A 20,771-nucleotide genomic window follows, 5' to 3' on the forward strand; every position below is an offset into this window, starting at 1 on the left:
ATCTTCGAATACAAACATATTTTTTGCAATTTATTATTTGATCTCATATAACCGGTATAATCCATGGTGACGGATATTCATTGTTTGGTTAAATGTTTAGCATAATTGTTCATTACCACACCACGTGTAAATAATATGATTAACATATTATGGTAATGACATTCTATTAAATACATATATGTATATCTATAAACCACCATTCGTTTTGTCGGTAAAACCACTGAATAATGGTAAGACTGGGTAAAATAATAATTCTCTTATGTCTAAAATTGCGGACTCCAGCGACTACGTTCGCGTGAAAATAACCACAAAAATCATGGACTTTTCAAAAAAAGTATTTCCAAATTCTACTCCAAGTTCTAGTTTATCTCTATATCAAAATTCATCAAAATCTCATCATTAATCAACGATAAGGACAGATATACTCATAAAGAGCAAACATATACATATATACTCGTAATTAATACTAAAAAAACTCTGAAATAAAGTAATAAGGTGACTATTCCATAATTATATTTATTTGAATCAATTCTTGAATATCCATTCAAGAATTGATTCAAATAATACCTACACACTACACAATAGGTACTGTGCACTCAATCTGGCGCTCATCCAAAAGATATTTCCCAGATATGTGGAATAACATTTAGTCGGAGAATCGGAGATCTTAGCTTTGTTATTACAAATTATTTTCCGGGAGCAAAGTTCGTCTTTTATTCTTGTTTTTGTTTGAAAATAAAGAAAAGTGTGTATTCAACAGCGTGATTAGGTACTGCGTGATGTAAGTCATCACGATTACATTAACGCCTATGCTAACCCCAATATATACTATGCACAAAAATTAAGGGAGCAGAAAAAAAATCCAAATTTTTGGGGGATTTTCAACAGGCTGTAACTTATACAAAAATGGTCGTACAGCAAAAAAATAAAAAGCAAATTGTAGCTCTAAGTGTTTAGTTTTTGGATCTGAGTTTGAAAAATTTTTTTTGAAAATATTTTTCGAGTAATCATAAGAAAACCACCGAAAAAAAAATTTTCGAAATTTTTTTGGGTTTTTTTTTAATTTACGGACGTGGAAAAAAATTTTTCGACTCAACCTCCATATGGACCGGATAGCTTGTTTATTCAGATTTAATTTCGTTTTTTTTAAATCTCGATACGAGCATTTCTCGCTGAGATATCGATGTTTGAATGGAAAAAGATCATTTTGTCTTTGATTACCAATATCTCAGCAACCAATGATCGCACAGAAATTTTGAGGTTGGTTTTAAAAACTTGAATAAATTCTCTACAAGGATTGGCAATTGAATTTTGAAAAAAAAATTTTTTTTCAATCATTACATGAATTTGAAAAAGCATCCAAAAAAGGGCTTTTTCTCGTTTTTTGGAAAATCAAGCGCCCAATCAAAAATATTGCGGAAACCACTGACGTTAAGTGTGCCTTTTACTGTTCAATATACCCACAAAAACCCTACAAAGTTTCAATTCAATCCAGCCAACCGTTTTTTTTTCCCACTTGATCGAATTTTTAAAAAAATTAAAGGAGCAAGAATTTCGCTCTGAAAATGTCATAATTTTTTTTTTTCTTTAATTTTTCAAGTCACTAAGAATTAATAATAATAATAATAATTTATTTATTTCAAGCTTCAATAGGCTCATAATTGTGTTAGTAAAAGTAGAATGTGTTAGTAACTTATAAACTATAGCAAACTTATTCTATTAAATATATCGTACTATCGTAATATGTGTGTCACTGCCGCTCCAATCCATTTGACATGGAACAGCAGTGATTCACATATTTACAGTCCAACATGCTCGCAATCATTGCAAGAATGCTGTTGGTGCCTGAATTGAGAGAAAAATTAAAAAAAAATTTTTTTTTCATTTTTGATAAAAATTATGACATTTTCAGAGCGAAATTCTTAATTTTCGTAATTAAAGACAAAATGATCTTTTTCCATTCAAACATCGATATCTCAGCGAGAAATGCTCGTATCGAGATTTAAAAAAAACGAAATTTAATCTGAACCGATAATGTACGACCATTTTTGTATAAGTTAAAGCCTGTTGAAAATCCCCCAAAAATTTGGATTTTTTTTTCTGCTCCCTTAATTTTTGTGCATAGTATATGACCTGCTGGTCAATTCACTAACTTAGACGCATGTTAGCAACCTAATAGAATTAACATCATATCAATAACAACCGCATTTTTCGTATTCCGTTAAGCACATTGTTAATAGTAATCACAATGTCAACTGGGAAAAGTCATTTGCTTCTATTCGATTCCATGAGTTGACAAAAGGCTCTAAAAGGACATTTTTTACCTATAATCTAAATTTTCATCAGCTAGCATTAAATAAATAGTGAATACGAAATCGAATTAATAACAATAGCTAGTTGGTAAAATTCGTATATGTCAAGACGTAACATACGTCACCATTCATCATCAACTTTTTAAAATTATTAGATTCTTTAAGTCATGATTCAGAAACAATATGACATTTTTGTTCTTTTTTACATTATTATTATATTATATGATAATGTCAACTTAAAAACACCAAAAACAACCACTAAATACGTAAATTTTATTTTAAAATCCACTTTAAAGTAGAATAACCCACATTTCCAACTAAAAAAAAGAGAAAAACCTTTTTTTTTTCGAAATCGTTACATTTTTCCCCATAGAACCTAATTCAATTTAATAATAGCTAATGATCCCTACTATCACCCCTTGAAGGGATCAATATACGTTTCCAATGACCCTGTATAACACTTGAGAAAACAGTTACCTATTATGAAATCACAGACAGACACTTCAATCTTATTTACATGTACCTACAATTTATTTACATGGATATATGGATCAGTAGATAAACGGGTTTTCATAATATTGTAATGCAACAGGCTGCGTTTCATAACACTTTATCACCTTTCCAAAATCGGTAATCAAATGTTAACACAGTAATTACTTAACACACAACTTACCAACAAGATAAGCGATAACACATCGTGGCTGGCTCTTCAGTAAACAATGCCATGTCGTGAGGCGCTAAATGCAAGAGCCTTTATGAATCTGTATAATAGCGACAAAACATGCAGAACCGCTTGGTATATTGCGAAATAACGCAAGGACATTGCGTTGAAGATAGTTGAAATAAGTAAAATATCACAAATTCTATATAGCTAACGGACGCCTGCAACTTCGTCCTTCTTAATCGGGCCCTGTCTCAAAATCCGTCCGTCCTCCGGTTTTTGATATTTCGTACCTAGCTTTTATATATATTTAGACTGGTGGATGCCTGCGACTTCATCCGCGTGGAGAAGCCGAAAGCCGAAGTGAATTATAAGGAGCAGGCTTTCATACAAATTTTCCGTACCTATTATAGGTACGGAATTCTTAAAGATTCCTTAAAGCCTCCGTGGCGCAGTGGTATGCGCAGTGGACTTACAAGACGGAGGTCCTGGGTTCGATGCCCGGCTGGACCATTGAGGTTTTCTTAATTTGTCCAGGTCTGGCTGGTGGGAGGCTTTGGCCGTGGCTAGTTACCACCCTACCGAAAAAGACGTACCGCCAAGCGATTTAGCGTTCCGGTACGTTGTAAGCCGAAAGGGGTGTGGATTGTGATCCTACTCCTAACGAGTTAGCCCGTTTCCATCTTAGAATGCATCATCACTTACCATCAGTTGAGATTGTAGTCAAGGGTTAACTTGTACAGAATAAAAAAAATAAAAAAAGCTAATAGCAGGGGAACCGAAGAGGGGATTTTTGCATTTACTCGAGCGCGGCAGATGAACATAAGGGAATATACCTTGCACGTTGTTCAGTACTTGTACCAAGTATGAGCCCTTAATATTGGGGTACCTTTAGGCCAACCAAAATAAACTAACTTCAGAAATACTCAACCAGCACGTCAGATTAAGATAAGGTAGGTGAGTCGATAGCTAAAAGGTGTGCATTTCGAAAATCTGACGATTTGAGCGTAACGTAATGGCATGGGAGGGTTCCAAAGTTACAAACTAAGCCCTTATATTTCTGTTATTGAGTCACGAGCGCGGTTTATTTTTTTACTTATTTTGAATGAAATAATCTCCTGAATAATCGCTCATGTTTTCTGATGATTCTGACCACCGCTAAAAGCGAAAAAAGTATATTATAACCATTTATTCTTTCTATCATCTGATCTATCAAATCTAATCGATTCAAAAGACGCTTTAGTAACTGCAAATTTAGCATCGCGGGCTCCTTTACTATAACGGATGCTCGCAACTTCGTCCACCCTAAGACCTCCTTAATCCGGCCCTGTCTCAAAATCCGTCCTTAGCGGACGTCTACTAATAAGTGGATGCCTGCGACTTGGTCCATTGGAAATGAAAATGGAAAAGTCGTAACCACCGAATTTTAAAGAGCAGGCTTTCATACGAAGTGTCTTCACCTATAACCCCCTGATCCCTTAAAGCTTATGTCACACTCTAAGTCTAGTTATCATATACAAATGGTTTTTTTACAAATACATGTGCCGACTATGACTATGGCCGACTAGCCGACTAGCTATAACTGGCTAGTCGGTTAGTCTATTCTACGCCAAACCCATCACGAATTCGGGGATTTTAAAGCTTAGTTTAGGTAAAACTGATTTAAACGCAAGTCGTCTGCGAGTGTGTCGATGTGTTTGTTTAATTGGCATTGTTTTCATAATTATTGTTCGCGCGTATTGAATGCCGAGCAAGCCAAGGATTATAGAATTCAAAAAAATTATCTTGAGCGTTGCGAGATATTCCCTTTGAATGTAAGAGGCTGCTGCGCAATAAAATTTTTCTTCTCACTACAGCGAGGAAAATGCTAAGGATAAGAAATCTCAATTTACCAATACAAAGGTACGCTTTGTAATAACTTTGCAGGTGTAAAATTAAAAATTATAACTATCATATTATGAATATTTCAATGACCAACCTAAACTCAAAACTTTCATATTTAAAAATGTTGCTTTTGCTTCGATAGACCATGCTTGCTGATATGCCGAAAGAAACTTTTCCGAGCAGGTAAGTAGAAAAATATATGTTTTTGTACAGATTATTTTATTGTTCTTGGAAATGAAAGAGCTGAATTAAAATTTAATCATGACCAAAAGAAAATCTTGTGTAAGCATGCTTTTTCTTTCCTTCATTTAAAATAGTTCGTATTTTTGAGATTGAGAAATAAATACAAAATAAGAAGTCGATTAGTCGGCGCTCTTTGCCAACTAGCCATTGACTACGATAGTTGCCGACTACTAACGGCTTTACCAACTAGTTGGCATATCTCTTATTTTGTTCCAATCTGACTAGTACTTCCAGAGATTAGCCCGTTAAAAAACAAATATACATACAAACGAGCAAACTTTTCCGCTTAATAACTTTAACTTTAGTATAGTATAGTTTTTGACGGCCTCCGTGACGCAGTGGTATGCGCGGTGAATTTACAAAACGGAGGTCCTGGGTTCGATCCCCGGCTGGGCAGATTGAGATTTTCTTAATTGGTCAAGGTCTGGCTGGTGGGAGGCTTCGGTCGTGGCTAGTTACCACCCTACCGGCAAAGACATACCGCCAAGCCATTTAGCGTTCCGGTACGATGCCGTGTAGAAACCGAAAGGGGTGTCGAGTTTCATCCTCCTCCTAACAAGTTAGCCCGCTTCCATCTTAGACTGCATCATCACAAATTCTATGATGATGCAGTCTAAGATTAAAGCTAACTTGTAAAGAATAAAAAAAAGTAAAAAGATTCCCCTAAAACTCGAAAATCTCAGTCGCACATCGAATCCGCGGAACACTTTTCTAATACCGCGACACGATAAGTTGCCCATTTTGACATTCAAAGAATAATTTTTCCTGTAGGAAAAAGTTCATGTATGTATCTTGAAGCATGTTGTGGATTTCGATAATAATTACGGCTAAAGTGAACAGAAACGGAAAAAACAGTTTCAAACATTCTAACACGTTCTTATGTTAGATCGTTTACGTTTACGACTTCATGATTATTTCGAACGTGATATTCGAATCACAAATGACGTCAATAGTCTCTAATGTATATTGTATAATAATAATTTATAATAGCGAGTAATTTTTTATAATACATAAATACGTATTATTAAATCTATATCATCAATATATGTATTTTATTTATATACTAGCAGACGCCGCGCGGTTTTACCCGCGTTGTTCCCGTTCCTGGGAATACGGATATAAAATATAACCTATAGCACCCGGCGATAGTGTAGCTTCACAACAGTAGAATTTTACAAATCGGTTCAGTAGTTTCAGAGCCTTGTAAACAAACAAGCAAACAAACAATAAAATTTACCTCCATATAATATTAGTATAGATAAATTTCAATAGTCTGTCTGTGTAAAATAACAGTGATTATTTAGTTATAGTTTATATACCAGATACTAAAACACAATCAAGTTTTTTTTTTTATTTTTGTCTGTCTGTATGTATGTTTGTCCAGGCTATCTTTGGAACGGCTGATCCGATTTAAGTGAGACTTGCACTAGAATATTTTTTATATTTTCTAAATTGGCTAAAGTCTAACCAAAGGTGGCATCTACACTTAAATTCAGGTGACTTTTCAGAAAAGGCCTCTTATAGTGTCGCAACCTTATTATGAAAATACATTGACGATAATAATGCTGTACATAATGTAAATACAATACAAATAAATATAGTAAGAGGTAGGTACCTACTCGTACCTATCCAACACACTGTAACTGCATTTCTTTTGTAAAGTCACGTTTATTATTAAAGTCATTAAGTATATATAAGGAAAATATAGTAAATGTTAAGGTAGTACTTACAGTTTAACGAATTTTTATAATAGCTTCATCAATGTTTAAACTTCCTCGCTGTGAGCAACTTCTTCACTCGAGTAGTGAGTAGTAAATAAATAAATTTTAAAATATATCTTCTACCTACAACGTTCATTTACTAGGAAATTCTCAGTTCATTTCTGTTCCACAATCTTCGATAAACATAAATTCTCTTACAGTATCAATTCAATCTCGGATAAAATTCAATCAACATTTCTCATTTCAAAAATAGAAACTAATTTGAATTTGGAACACAATCATATGTTTTCTGTTTACATGAACGCCTGAATCCGTTTTCCATTGGCTCGTTAAAATAAACACAACTTGTTCCGCGCGTTGCATGTGAAAACTCACCGCGGTAGACAGAGACGGGTTGTAAATCGGTAACTATTATAATGTACACAAATATATGCTGTCCTTTTTATAACCTGCAGTTGTTAAACGCACTGTCCATGTTATGTTTGGCATTCGAATTCGATTCTATTTTGATACCATTCCGCGAATTCGAAATTTGAAAATGTCACTTTTTTAAATCCTACATTGAATATAAGTCTATGTCCATACTGTGGAGTATGTGGAAATATAAAAGGTCCATTTCACACGCGAATAATATTAACAGGGCACCGATCCAAAATTCTGCGTTCGAGATTTGTGAGACGGTGCGATACACGCCCGCCGTCTGTGACAGCGAACACCAAACTGAGTCTGAATTCAACATCTTGGCTTCAATGACGTTATTTTATTACCAACGTCACTCGATCTTGGCAAACTGATCAAACAAGTTGATGACTTTTTGATTGATTTCGCTATGGTATCACTTCATCTCTTAATTAGTAGACTTTGGACAGCGCAAGTGGTTATAGTTATAGTAAGAGTTAAAAAAAACAATTTCTGAACTTTGTCACTAACAGATTGGTATTCTTATTTAAAAAAATATTTACACGACATTAAAAAACTCGTCGTTTTATCGTGGTATGTACCCGTTTAAATAATATTCGTATTGAATAGTTTAAAATCAACACATTCGCGGAAAAAATATTTATTACGTAGGTACACAGATAAACTTCAAAATTCAGTAATCAAAATTCACTTCACTTTACACTTTTTAATCCTAATATTGAAAGATAGTAGAAAACAAATTTCCTTCTGTATTTCAATAATTCTATCATTAATGTCACTTTTCTCACATTTTCTCACTACCCTCGCATGTAAAACTTTTAAAAAGTCTCGAATAGTGACGCGAAAAGCGCGCCAACTTTCACGGCCGAACAATAGACAAATTCTTTTTTTTTAATTAATAGTTTTATTCGCCCGAAGCATTTAAAAAACGATGTTCAACTGATAAGAAGCGACATTGCGTAGTCTAAAATTAAAAATGCCACAAGGCCTGTTAGTAGTTCCGGCATTTATGTCAATCTTGCATTGTATTGTTTCAAATCGATTAATTCATTCGGTCACCTCTATATGTTTTGATGGAAATAAATAAAATCTATAATGTTTATATTCAAGGTTCAGTCAAGGGTGAACCGTAAACAGGAAAACAAGGTCGTAGTTGTAAGATCTTCACAAACAAATATTTTTATATTAAACTATAACTTTTGTTTTTATTACACTAAGAATGTGTCAAAAATGTGTTAATTGAAAAACACTGTGAAAGGGTACGTGCGGGCGGGCATCAAACCCACGACCTCTCTGTATAAATCTAGCAACATTATCGTGACGCTAGTGAGTCTTATCTCGAGACGAAAGAAAAGAAAATATCAACTCAGCCGCTATTGGTCGCATTTGTCTTTTTCTCGTCTCGAAATATATCATGATGCATCTTAAGCCTAGGTAGGTTTCAACCTTGATTGAGATTTTCTTAATTTGTCCAGGTCTGGCTGGTGGGAGGCTTCGGCCGTGGCTAGTTACCACCCTACCGGCAAAGACGTACCGCCAAGCGATTTAGCGTTCCGGTACGATGCCGTGTAGAAACCGAAAGGGGTGTGGATTTTCATCCTCCTCCTAACCAGTTAGCCCGCTTCCATCTTAGACTGCATCATCACTTACCATCAGGTGAGATTGTAGTCAAGGGCTAACTTGTACAGAATAAAAAAAAAAACCTAGGAGTTTACAGATTTGAATTATATGGGATACCGCAGATCGAGCACAAGGTGCAGTTCTATAGCGGCCTTTACACGTACAGATCGTAAGTTAGATGGAATGGATGGATGGAACCGTCGGTTTGGGCCAGGGATGTAACGGACATAAATTTGAATAGAAACAGGCTCATCATGTATATATAATAACTAGCTGACACCGCGCGGTTTTACCCGCGTGGTTCCCGTTCCCGTAGGAATACGGGGATAATATATAGCCTATAGCCTTCCTCGATAAATGGGCTATCTAACACAGAAAGATTTTTTCCAATCGGACCAGTAGTTCCTGAGCGCGTTCAATCAAACAAACTCTTCAGTTTTATAATATTAGTATAGATTTATTTACTTTGTTTTCATCCGCGAAAAGTCGACGAACCCATGCGACAACGTCACCCAGGTCCGACAAAGTACTCTCTACGTACGTTTCACCCCGAAACCGGAGCATCCTCAGGAGATGTTGACTCTATAACGTGCAATTGCGGACTCGGAGTTTTTAAATTCTATTTATCGGAGTCGGAGGCAGGGTCAGAAGTGATAACTAGAAAAAGATTTTTTATATAAAGACCAATAATAAATAACGCACCTGAACTAAGTCCTAACTGAAAATCAGTGCTGCATACTTTTTTATTGAAAGTATGCGGCAAAATGCTGAGTTGGGGTCTTTTTCTAGGAATAGGGAATTCTTTGGTGCTCCACTGTTTGAGTGGACTGTTAAGCCATAATATAATTTAGATTTAATGTGATATGTGGCATTACTTAAAAAAAAGATCTTTTCTTACTTTCTTTCTAATACATAATTGAATCAATTTTATTTCATTTTATTTTTTAATAATGAAGTAAATATAATGAAAAAAAATATAATGAAAACACACAATATAATGAAAAAAAATATGTTCCCAAATTAAATTAATTGAATCCCAAACTGGCAATTAATGTCGAAGTATTTCCGGTTGAAACCTCCGATTTAAAAGTGTCGGAGCCGAAGACCGGAGTAGTCGAAGAAGGTAATAATAATCGGAAGTTCCGACTTAACGGAGCCGGAGTCGAAGCTCCGTAACATCCCTGGTTTCTACACGACATCGTACCGGAACGGTAAATAGCTTGGCGGTACGTCGTCAGCCAGACCTGGACCAATTAAAAAAACCTCAATCGGCCCAGCCAACCCAGAACCTCCGTCTGGCAAATCCACCGCGCATACCACTGCGTCACAGAGAGCTATAAAATAAGTCATCCATTATTAAATTCCCTAATCCGTTTTTGTCACGATAACGTGGAGGCAGAGATAGCTTATGCAAATATTTTCGTTTTCACACAAGACTTCGAGGTGGACGCTTCGTTAGAACGCCATTTTGTTTATTAGAGGGTGTGACTGCATGACGCATTTAAATAATTAAGACGAATGAAATACATTAACATATTAGCGGATCACGCGACTCTGTTCGTTTTACAAATCCCGTTGGAACCATAGATTTTTCCGGGGTTAAAAACCTTTGTTCTCCTCGAAGATCCAATTTAACTGTTTATCTTATTTTATCAAAATGAAGATGATGACTAGATTTGAATAGTTAAATACCTGTATTGACATTCGGGTAAATAAGGTCGGGTACATTAAATAAATAATACCTACGTTAAAAACCAAGATTATCTGGACGCTTGCAAAATAAATAAGATTATAAAATATCAAAATGTTATTAAAAATTTTAAGATAGAATCGTAATTAGAAGAAAATTCATACATTTATAGCTTCCTTACATTAAATGTGACATTTTTCAATAAATGAACTATAAACATTAACGCATAAATAACAAAGATATTTGTAATTTTGTTTGAATTTTGGTCAAACAAAATTACAAAAATCAAATACAAATCTAACGATCATTATGACCTACGACGTCATTAATTCGTGACATTTTGTATGGTATTCATGTAGTGCCGCAAATCTGGCCCTTTAATTCCCTGTAGCTTCGAAAGTAATGATCGCAGATATCCTGTTACTTTTACAAAATTGCTTTACTATTAGCATAATTTTAATTTATATATATATAATTTAAAAAACTGTCTGTCTGTCTGTCTGTTCTGGTTTCGCCATAAAAGGTAACAGACAAAAGACAGACTTACTTTTTCAATTACAATTTTAGGAAAGAAAACATGGCCTTTGTTACTAGCTTTTACTACATCGATAATGTAGCTTTTCATTGGCGAAAGATTTTTAAAATCGGTCCAGTAATTTCCTAGCCTATTTGTAGCAAACATTAAAAGGTAGACTTACCTCATTAGCAGTGCTAGCTCGAAACAAGTAACAGTGGAGCAAGCCCTCCTTCTCATTCAACAGTATGTAGAACAACTCGTTCGGTCTTCCCGGTACTTGGCTGGCCCTGTACAGGATATTTGTTAATCTATATACCAGTGGCGAAAGATGGAATTTAGATGAAGGTAAGCCGTCTTGATAGCCCAGTGGATATGATCTCTGCCTCCGATTCTGGAGTTAGTTCGAATTCGGTCCGGGGCATGCACCTCCAACTTTTCAGTTGTGTGCATTTAAAGAAATTAAATCACGTGTCTCAAACAGTGAAGGAAAACATCGTGAGAAAATCTGCATACCAGAGAATTTTCTTAATTCTCTGCGTGTGCGAATTCTGCCAATCCGTATTAAGCCAGCGTGGTGGACTAAGGCCTAACCCCTCTCATTCTGAGAGGAGACTCGTGCTCAACAGTGAGCCGAATACGGTCGATAATGAAAGAAACGGGAATTTGGCGGGGTAACCGCGGGGTAACCGCGGGGGTCTGCAGGCTTATACACTATCTTTGATGTAGGTATTAAAAAACAAATATTTTATTCAGCTATGAAAATTACAATGTCATTAGTAAAAGGCTGAAACTTTCTTGTAAGTACTGTTGTTAAGCTAGTTCACATGAAATTGAGATTTTATTAGTAAAAATGTAATCCGGTGCTTACTGGTGGATATCACATAATAAGTAAATGTCATTTTGTTAATTGATTTGATGTTTATTTTAATAGGTTGATAATAACTTTTTTTTTTATATATTTTGTATAAGCAAGCGCTTAGCTGCAATCATGCCTGATGGTAAGCGATGATGCAGCCTATGGTGGAACGCGCTTGCCTAGAAGATGCCTATTCACTCTTGACTTGAAAATACCCATATTGTAGGTGGTGGGGAAAACTGAAGCTGGGAGAGCATTCCACATCTTTGCAGTGCGTATAAGGAAAGAGAAACTAAACCGCTAAACTAAAATAGTGTATAGGCCAGCTGGTAGTATAACTTTACGAAAGTCTGGCTACTGCAGGTTTTCAATATATCACACCTCGTGCAAGGAGCATGTTAAGCCGGTCATTATCACTAACATCTGGTACATAAAATATAGGTTACGGTTTAAACTGAATCCAAGCTCATACAGTGCCTCGACCTAGATTATAGACCTAGATTGAAACTACTAGCAAACTTTGTTGACGTAAAATATTATGCATACCTCTTGGTGCTAAGTCTTTGACTACATAAAAGGTATATATTTTAGAATCCTTGGCTATCTCACTGATATTATAAAGGCGAAAGGAGGTATGAACTGAACCATTAAACCGATTTGGCTGAAATTTGTAATTGAGATAGATTATGACCTGACTTCAGTGTAGAAGTAATGTCGGGGCAGTAATGGGGAAGGTCAATGTTAACTAATTTATACATAAAAAGCAAATATTGTCTGGATATTTGAAAAATAAAAATTTCAAAATCTATTAAATTTTATCTATCTATTTTTATCGTAATTAGATGAATATTCATACAGTTTTAGCTTCATTAAATGTGACATTTTTTAATGACTGAACTATAAACATAAACGCAGAAATAACAAAGATATTAGTAATTTTGTGTAAACGCCCATACAAACTAACGATCATTAAGTGCCTACGACGTCATTAGTTCGTGCCATTTTGTATGGAGCGTTTTTCAGGGATCCGCGACAGCGCCGCAAATCTGATCCTTTAAATCTCTGTAGCTCTGAAAGTAATGATCGCAGATACCCTGTTACTTTTACAAAATTGCTTTACTATTAGTATACTCTTAATATTTATACAATTTAAAAAACTGTCATCATCCCTATTACCCACAACCCTTTGCAAAAACATCATAACATCTATCAATATTATTTAAGGGCGGAAATAATTATATCAGTATGTGGTACGGCTTTAGTTAATGAAAAGTCGATGACGTCCAAAGTCGACGTCTACGAAACAATCCTGCAATAAGCGTATCAGGGTACGAAATGTAGAAACATTATGCTAGCCACAAACGGTCAATTATTCTCACGTTTCTGTAGCACCCACGACTATGGGCTTGTACACAAAACTGCGACGCGACATCGCATCGTAAAAATCAACGAGCTCGCACCACGCATCGCAAGAACTTGCGAATTGATTCGCAACGCATTCCTGTGATGTTTCGTCACATTTGTTGACGTCATTTTTAGTACGGTCTCCTAAGCAATAACAGAAGTGCACACTTCTTTTTACGATCCATGTCACGACCTAGTTTTCAATTCAAAATACGTTTAGTACGGTTGACGGTTGTCGGAGGAATGGTCACCCTGGGAGTCGCCTTGCCGCACGAAATCGCATCGCAGCAATTCGTGTCCTAATTTTCTGCGTTGCGAATTCGCGTCGCGTCGCATCGCAGTTTTGTGTACAAGCCCTATAATTGATGTTGACGTGTGTTGGTCACTGCGTACATGACTTGTATAGTATGCCGCGTGGGTACTAACGTTTGCTTTTCAGAAACGTAAGAATAATTGACCGTCAATGGCGACCGTTATTGAATCGCTACGGATTTTAGAGCTTGTGGTAAGCCGAAAAGCGCCATTTCGTTAATGACCATAGAAAATTTTAGAAAATCCAAATGTCCCTTGGACAATCCAATTGAAAATGGAAAATCCCTTTTAAAACTTAGACAAAATCTAGGACGAAAACGCAATAAGTATTAGGCTATTTTTTCTCATAGTTAAGTAATGTAGAACATCGAAGTTTTGAAGCAGTGGTAGTTTATCTTTTTCAAAACAATGATTTCAATTTTTGTTTAAAGAAATAGGATTGTAGTGGGCTATTAAATAGGCTGATATGATGCTGATGATAATGATAAAAAAGCTTGGTGTTAAAATGTATTATACGACTGTGTGCTTAGTTTTAAATAAGTTTGTAAAATGGTGGTTAACAAAAAAAATAAACCTTGGCTGAGTTTGTTGTGGGCTCTTCTCTGACCAAGGCGCGTTTGGAACCCTCGTAATTTTAAGTTTTCGTCTATTATTACCACCATTAGATTAAATTGAATTTTACCATATACCTGACATTTCAAAAGTGCTTGTAAACTAAGCCTAATTGAAATAAAAGTATTTTGAATTTGAATTGGACGATTATGATGACGATGATGATAAAAGTAGTGCACAATGTTGCAGGCAACATTATGGTAAATAAAGGAATTGTATAAAATCGTGCTGGCAACACTGCCGGCCGATTATAATTTGTAATCGCTCCTCTTGCCTTCCGACCACCGGCCTATGTACACATGTTCAATTTATATTTCTCAATTAAAGTGATTTTTCCATTCACATCGGAGTCAACTTATTATTCAACCTATGGTAATACAGTCCTGCTGCGCACATGGTCCTTCGAGCCGGATTTGAACCAGCGACCTATGGAAACATGTTCAATTTATATTTCTCATAATTAAAGTGATTTTTCCATACACATCGGAGTCAACTTATTATTCAACCTATGGTAATACAGTCCTGCTGCGCACAAGGTCCTTCGGCCCTCCGATTGAAGACAGCAAGAGGTAAAATACGCTTTCATTATTGAGAATCAAACATTTGCAAAAAGACAAAGGTCCGCAACGCGACGTTGCCGCTCTGATTGACTTACGCAATATTCATCTATAATCTACCGTGAGCCAACGCGTGAGAGCGCAAAGCAGAGATACGTCGCCAGTGGGAGTGAGGGAGAAAGCAGCATCGCGCCAGCGCTACGACCACGAGGTAAAAACGTGGCGAACGCAACATCATCGAGACGAGGGACGGCGCCCCGCGCCATTTTGTCATCGTCGTCTGCGCAGTGTATCAAGTCTCTTTATTGCATTAAAACTAAAAGTAAAATCAGTGCTAATACTAAAGTGAATAGCAATTTCTGTTCAAAAAAGTTATATCATAACTCAGTGGCGTTATTCGAGCAATAGTAACCATAAATCAGTGTATTTCGGAAATACCTATTAGTATATACGTCGTAAATCATAATGGAGGACGAATTATCAAGGAAGAATGTAGCACGCGGTTACGCAAAGCGCACAATCACGCGGCTTTATCAGTATTTAGAAGCAGAAGAGGCAAATCTACTAAAGAACCACGTGGAGGAACTCATGGTTCGACGCGACCGACTGGAAAAAACCTTTAATGAATACGAAGACTTGTGCAAAGACATTTTACATTTGAATCCCAAAGATGAGGAGTGCGTGGACGTCGTCGAAGAAAAGTTTTACAAAATGGTAACGATGTTAAACAAGGCGATTGCGCAACGTGGGTTTGCACCCGCGTCTTCAACCAATTCAGTTGCTCAACCGAGTGTAGCGGCAAAAACTCATTTACCTCCCGTGGACATCCAACAGTTTAACGGTAAATTCACCGAGTATATACCATTCATAAGCCTTTTTAAATCAATGATACATAATAATTCAAGTCTAGACGTCATACAAAAATTATACTACTTAAGATCATATCTCATAGGTGAACCTTTAGACTTAGTTAAAAATTTACCAATAACCCCTGAAAGCTATAATGAAGCACTCAAATTATTAGAAAATAGGTATGAAAATAAGTATAAAATTGTGAATGAACACATAAGCCATTTGTTAGATTTAAAATGTATCACTAAGTCCACGGCTAGTAATTTAAGAGACTTTGTGTCATGTATTAGACAACAATTAGCTGCCATAAGCATTCATGAGCCTAATGTAATACATTGGAGTCCCATACTTCTTTGCATTTTCTCCCGTAAACTAGATAGCTTTACAACAAGAGCCTACCAAATGGATAGAAGCTCTGATAACAAGCCGAGCCTGGAAGAGTTTCTCCAGTACCTTGAGAAACGGGCCTTGGCTTTAGAAAATGCTGAGCAAGGTCACACTGCGGGTAACTCACGGGTAGCAGCTCTCGCCACGCAGGGATCGTCATGCAGTTACTGTAAGTCCAAGGAACATAAACTTTTTAAATGTAAAAAATTCTATTTATTGACAGCACAGGAAAGAATATTATTCATAGAAAAGAATAAACTTTGTATTACATGTTTAGGTACACATAAGGGCAAATGTAGGTTTCACTTCCGATGTTCAGACTGCAAGGGCTGTCACAACAGCTTAGTCTGCAATTCTCCCGCCCTGGCACCTCCTGTTACTTTGACAGGCAACATTGATAATAATGTACTCCTGCCCACAGCAAGAGTAAAGGTGTTCAGCAAGAATGGCCGAGAGTACCGCATCAAGGCTTTACTAGATAGCGGTTCACAGGTATCGTTAGTGACCTCAAAGGTCATAAAAATATTAGGTTTGACTCCCACACCCAATAACACAAATATTATTGGCATATCTAACACTAAAAATAATACAAAGTACTGCATCCCATTAGAGGTGCATTCTATGCACATTCCGTTCAAAAAAATCATCAACTGTCATGTAGTAGAAAATATAACTTGTAAACTTCCCCAGAGTAACATTGATATTTCCAAAATTCACATACCAAATAATATAACTTTAGCCGATGAACAGTTCAATGTACCAAGTGAAATACATATACTCATTGGTGCGGATGTGTTTTTCCAGACCCTGTTGCCGAGCAATCAGAGCGTGGTGGTGGTGCCAATGAACCTCAGCTCACCAGCTGCAAGTGATCCTCACGGGTCACAACAGGTTCTCCCTACTGCTTCGTGTCACACTACATCACAAGGGTCTCCAGGGTTTGAATTACACATATTTCCAACACTATTTGGTCACATAATAGGAGGAGGTTTGCCAGTCGATTTATCCAAACCATCTTGTCACAAAGTAGCATTAAAATGTGAGCTAGATATACAAAAAACAATTTCTCAGTTTTGGTCTTATGAAAAGGTCCCAGAATTATTCCATGAAAAAACTTCTGAACAGGAGCTGTGTGAACAAATATTTCAAAGCTCTGTCAAATTAGAAAATAATCACTTTCAAGTTGCCTTACCATTGAAATTACCTTTAGAAGATATTAATGGTATATTAGGCGAATCCTTTCACCTTGCTTTAAAGAGATTTTTAAATTTAGAAAAGAAATTGCATTCAAATCCAAATCTATTCATGCAATATCAAAGATTTATCCATGAATACTTATCACTTAACCATGGTCATTATATGGACATTGAACTGTATGACATAAACAAACAAGCAACTTACTATTTACCCCATCATGCAGTAATAAATGAAAATTCAAGTACAACCCGACTTCGGTGTGTATTTGATGCTTCAATGAAAACTGACAATAAGGTCAGCTTAAACAGTTTACAACTCAATGGACCGGTAGTGCAAAAAGATCTTTTTGATATACTCATGCTATTCAGATTTGGCAAATATACATTCACAACGGACATAAAACATATGTTCCGCAATATAAAAATTGATCCCCAATTCACTTCTCTACAAAACATACTTTGGAGAGACAATCCAAGTGAATCAATTAAATGTATTAGATTAGACACAGTAACATACGGTTTAAATAGCTCTAGTTACTTGGCAACACGTTGTTTAAAGGAGCTAGCAATTAGGTACGAAAATTTGTATCCTCTAGCTTCCAACATAATTAATAATCATACATATGTTGACGATATTCTTTACACAGATCATGATTTCAACTCAGTTATAACTGCAAGGAATCAACTACGCGAAATACTCAGTTTAGGTGGATTTCATACACACAAGTGGGCCTCAAATAATAAAAGCATACTGTCAGATATACCACAGACCGAGCAACAACATTTTTGTAGTTTAGATTTGCAAAAAGAAAATTTCGACATGAAAGCTTTAGGGCTGCGCATTAATGTTATAGATGATAACTTTATAATATCATCCCCTGAACCGTTTAACCCTAAAGAAAGAACAAAAAGAAGTATATTAAGTTACATAGGTAGGTTCTACGACCCTATGGGGTTTGCAAGTCCTATTATAGTAACAGCAAAGGTCATCATGCAAAAATTATGGCTACAAAATATTGATTGGAATTCCACACCCCCTCTTAACATTCAAGAAGAGTGGCTACAGTTTACAGCTGATCTATTAGCAATGGAGCCAATTAAATTAAGTAGAAATATAGATATTTCAGAAAATTACACTGCAGAGCTGGTGGGATTTGCTGATGCTTCGAGTTCCACGGCCTACGGTTGCTGTGTATACCTGCGAGTCAACAAATTAGGTAACTCAAATGCTTACTTGCTCTGTTCGAAATCTAGAATAAATCCTATTCAAAAGAAGGGCATGACAGTGCCAAGGCTTGAATTGAATGCTGCACTCTTGTTATCTAAGTTAATGGCAAAAACATATGATTCACTTAAGCTTAAAGTTAAAATAAAGGATGTATATCTATTCAGTGATTCAAAGATTGTTCTTGCATGGATTGACACTGAATTGATGCAGCTTCAAGCTTATATAGCGAACAGAGTGAGTGTCATTCGTCAGGCTACAGGTGCATGGTCATGGCTTTATGTCAACACCAAAGAAAATCCTGCCGACCTCATCAGCAGAGGGCTAAAGCCAGGCGAGCTGAACCAGTGCCAGTTATGGTGGAACGGGCCACAGTTTCTACGTAACAGTGAGTACAATTTTGATTGCTGTAAACCAGAGCTCCCCAGCACTCTACCCGAGGTGAGGCCTTGCTTAGTGCTTTCTGATGACCAATCATCAAATTCTATTGAATATATTTTCAAACAATTATATAATTATTCTAATATTACAAAAATCATTAGGCTCATGGCTTATATGTTAAGATTTTTGAATAATGTAAATAAACATAAAAATAAAATAAATAGTAAATATTTAACAAGCTCAGAGCTTGAAAATGCCTTAATGGTTATAGTTAAACATGAACAAGGTGTCCATTTCAAATCTGAAATTAATGCACTTTGCAAAGGCAATAATTTAAAAGGAACTCTTGTGAACCTACATCCTTTCATTGATAAGCTAGGTCTTTTACGTGTAGGTGGGAGGCTCCACCATGCTGCCATACCACTGTCACAAAAACATCCTGTTATCCTACCAAAGGACTCTTTAATTACTAGCTTGATTATTAAAAGCGAACATGAAAGATTACTGCATGCAGGACCTAAGCTTCTGCTTTCAAGTTTAAACCAAAAATTTTGGATTGTAAATGGCTTATTACATATTAAGAAAATAACCCACAAATGTATTATATGTTTTAGAAATAAGGCGACAGCTGCTCAACAGCTAATGGGCTCACTGCCAGCCAGCCGTGTCACAGCCACGAGCCGACCGTTCCAGGTTATCGGCTTGGATTTTGCTGGGCCTGTAGACGTCAAGCTATCGCGAATTAGACGCTCTGTAGTCGGAAAAGGTTATATATGCGTTTTTGTATGCTTTACCACGAAGGCAGTTCACTTAGAACTGGCTTCGGACTTAACCACAGAAACATTTCTAGGCTGTCTCAAAAGGCAAATAAGCAGACGTGGAAAGCCCAGCCAGGTCCACTGTGATAATTTTAGCTCATTCAAATCGGCTAACAACCAATTAAATGAATTGTATAAGCTGCATGCATCTCAGTATCACCAGGCAAACGTACAAAAATTTGCTGCAGAACAAGGTATAAATTTCCATTTCATTCCGTGCTATTCTCCTACGTTTGGTGGTCTCTGGGAGGCAGCAGTTAAAAGTACAAAATACCATTTAAGGTGAGTTGTACAAAATAGTTTATTAACATATGAACAGCTTAACACAGTTCTTTGTGAGATTGAAGCTGTACTTAATTCAAGACCATTGTTATCACTCTCATCTGATCCAGATGACTTTTGTTATTTAACACCTGGTCACTTTATTATTAGTAGTGCGTTAACTATGTATCCAGAAAACAATTTAATTAATGTACCTAAAAATAAACTTAAGTTTTGGCAGCTATGTACTAATTTAAAACAACAATTTTGGAAGGTTTGGCATAAATATTATTTAAATATTCTCCAAAATAGGCCAAAATGGCGCCAAGACCAGAATAATGTTAAAGTAGGAAGTTTAGTTATTCTAAAGGATGATAATTTATATCCTATGTACTGGCCCATGGCACGAATTGTAAGATTATGTCCTGGTCACGATGGAAAGGTCAGGGCCGTTGAGGTCATGACCCCAAATAAAAAAACACACGTTCGAGCCATTAACAAAATATGTGTATTGCCAATAGATTCCAATTAGTATTTAATTATTATAAGAATGTTTATTATTAAGAAAATTTTAAATTTAACATTGTAAGCAACAACTAAACTTGTAAAATGTTTAAATTTCCAGTTTACATATTATTTAACAATTGTATAGTTCATAACATCATGAGGCCGCAGCATGTTGCAGGCAACATTATGGTAAATAAAGGAATTGTATAAAATCGTGCTGGCAACACTGCCGGCCGATTATAATTTGTAATCGCTCCTCTTGCCTTCCGACCACCGGCCTATGTACACATGTTCAATTTATATTTCTCAATTAAAGTGATTTTTCCATTCACATC

The 20,771-nt window shown here is 36.1% G+C and overlaps 2 protein-coding genes across 4 annotated transcripts in view; one reads left to right on the plus strand and one right to left on the minus strand.

The window, feature by feature from the left end:
- The window catches only part of LOC112045112 (TBC1 domain family member 1), a 62,274-nt gene that overhangs the window by 38,132 nt on the left and 3,371 nt on the right, over positions 1 to 20,771 (minus strand). Inside the window, exon 4 of one of the 3 annotated variants that reach the window (XM_024081188.2) lies at positions 11,250 to 11,355. In XM_024081188.2, the coding sequence (XP_023936956.2) occupies positions 11,250 to 11,355 (106 nt within the window). Of the gene's footprint in view, positions 1 to 6,830; positions 7,841 to 11,249; positions 11,356 to 20,771 lie in introns of those variants that run through there. The other 2 variants (XM_024081189.2, XM_024081190.2) reach the window with 2 other exon arrangements.
- On the plus strand, positions 14,718 to 20,767 carry LOC128198292 (uncharacterized). Its single transcript, XM_052882756.1, has 3 exons — positions 14,718 to 15,650; positions 16,038 to 18,857; positions 19,465 to 20,767. The coding sequence occupies exons 1-3, from the start codon at positions 15,275 to 15,277 to the stop codon at positions 19,491 to 19,493; spliced, it is 3,225 nt and encodes a 1,074-aa protein (XP_052738716.1). The 5' UTR covers positions 14,718 to 15,274; the 3' UTR covers positions 19,494 to 20,767.

Source organism: Bicyclus anynana, chromosome 8 (genome assembly GCF_947172395.1).
Source record: "Bicyclus anynana chromosome 8, ilBicAnyn1.1, whole genome shotgun sequence".
NCBI lineage: Eukaryota > Metazoa > Arthropoda > Insecta > Lepidoptera > Nymphalidae > Bicyclus > Bicyclus anynana.

Coding starts and splice junctions, on each gene's coding strand:
- LOC128198292 (XM_052882756.1), top strand. CDS start 15,275: ATGGAGGACGAATTATCAAGGAAGAATGTAGCACGCGGTTACGCAAAG. Junction 15,651..16,037: donor GGACATCCAACAGTTTAACG/GTAAATTCACCG, acceptor CCCGTAAACTAG/ATAGCTTTACAACAAGAGCC. Junction 18,858..19,464: donor GCCACAGTTTCTACGTAACA/GTGAGTACAATT, acceptor TATATGTTTTAG/AAATAAGGCGACAGCTGCTC.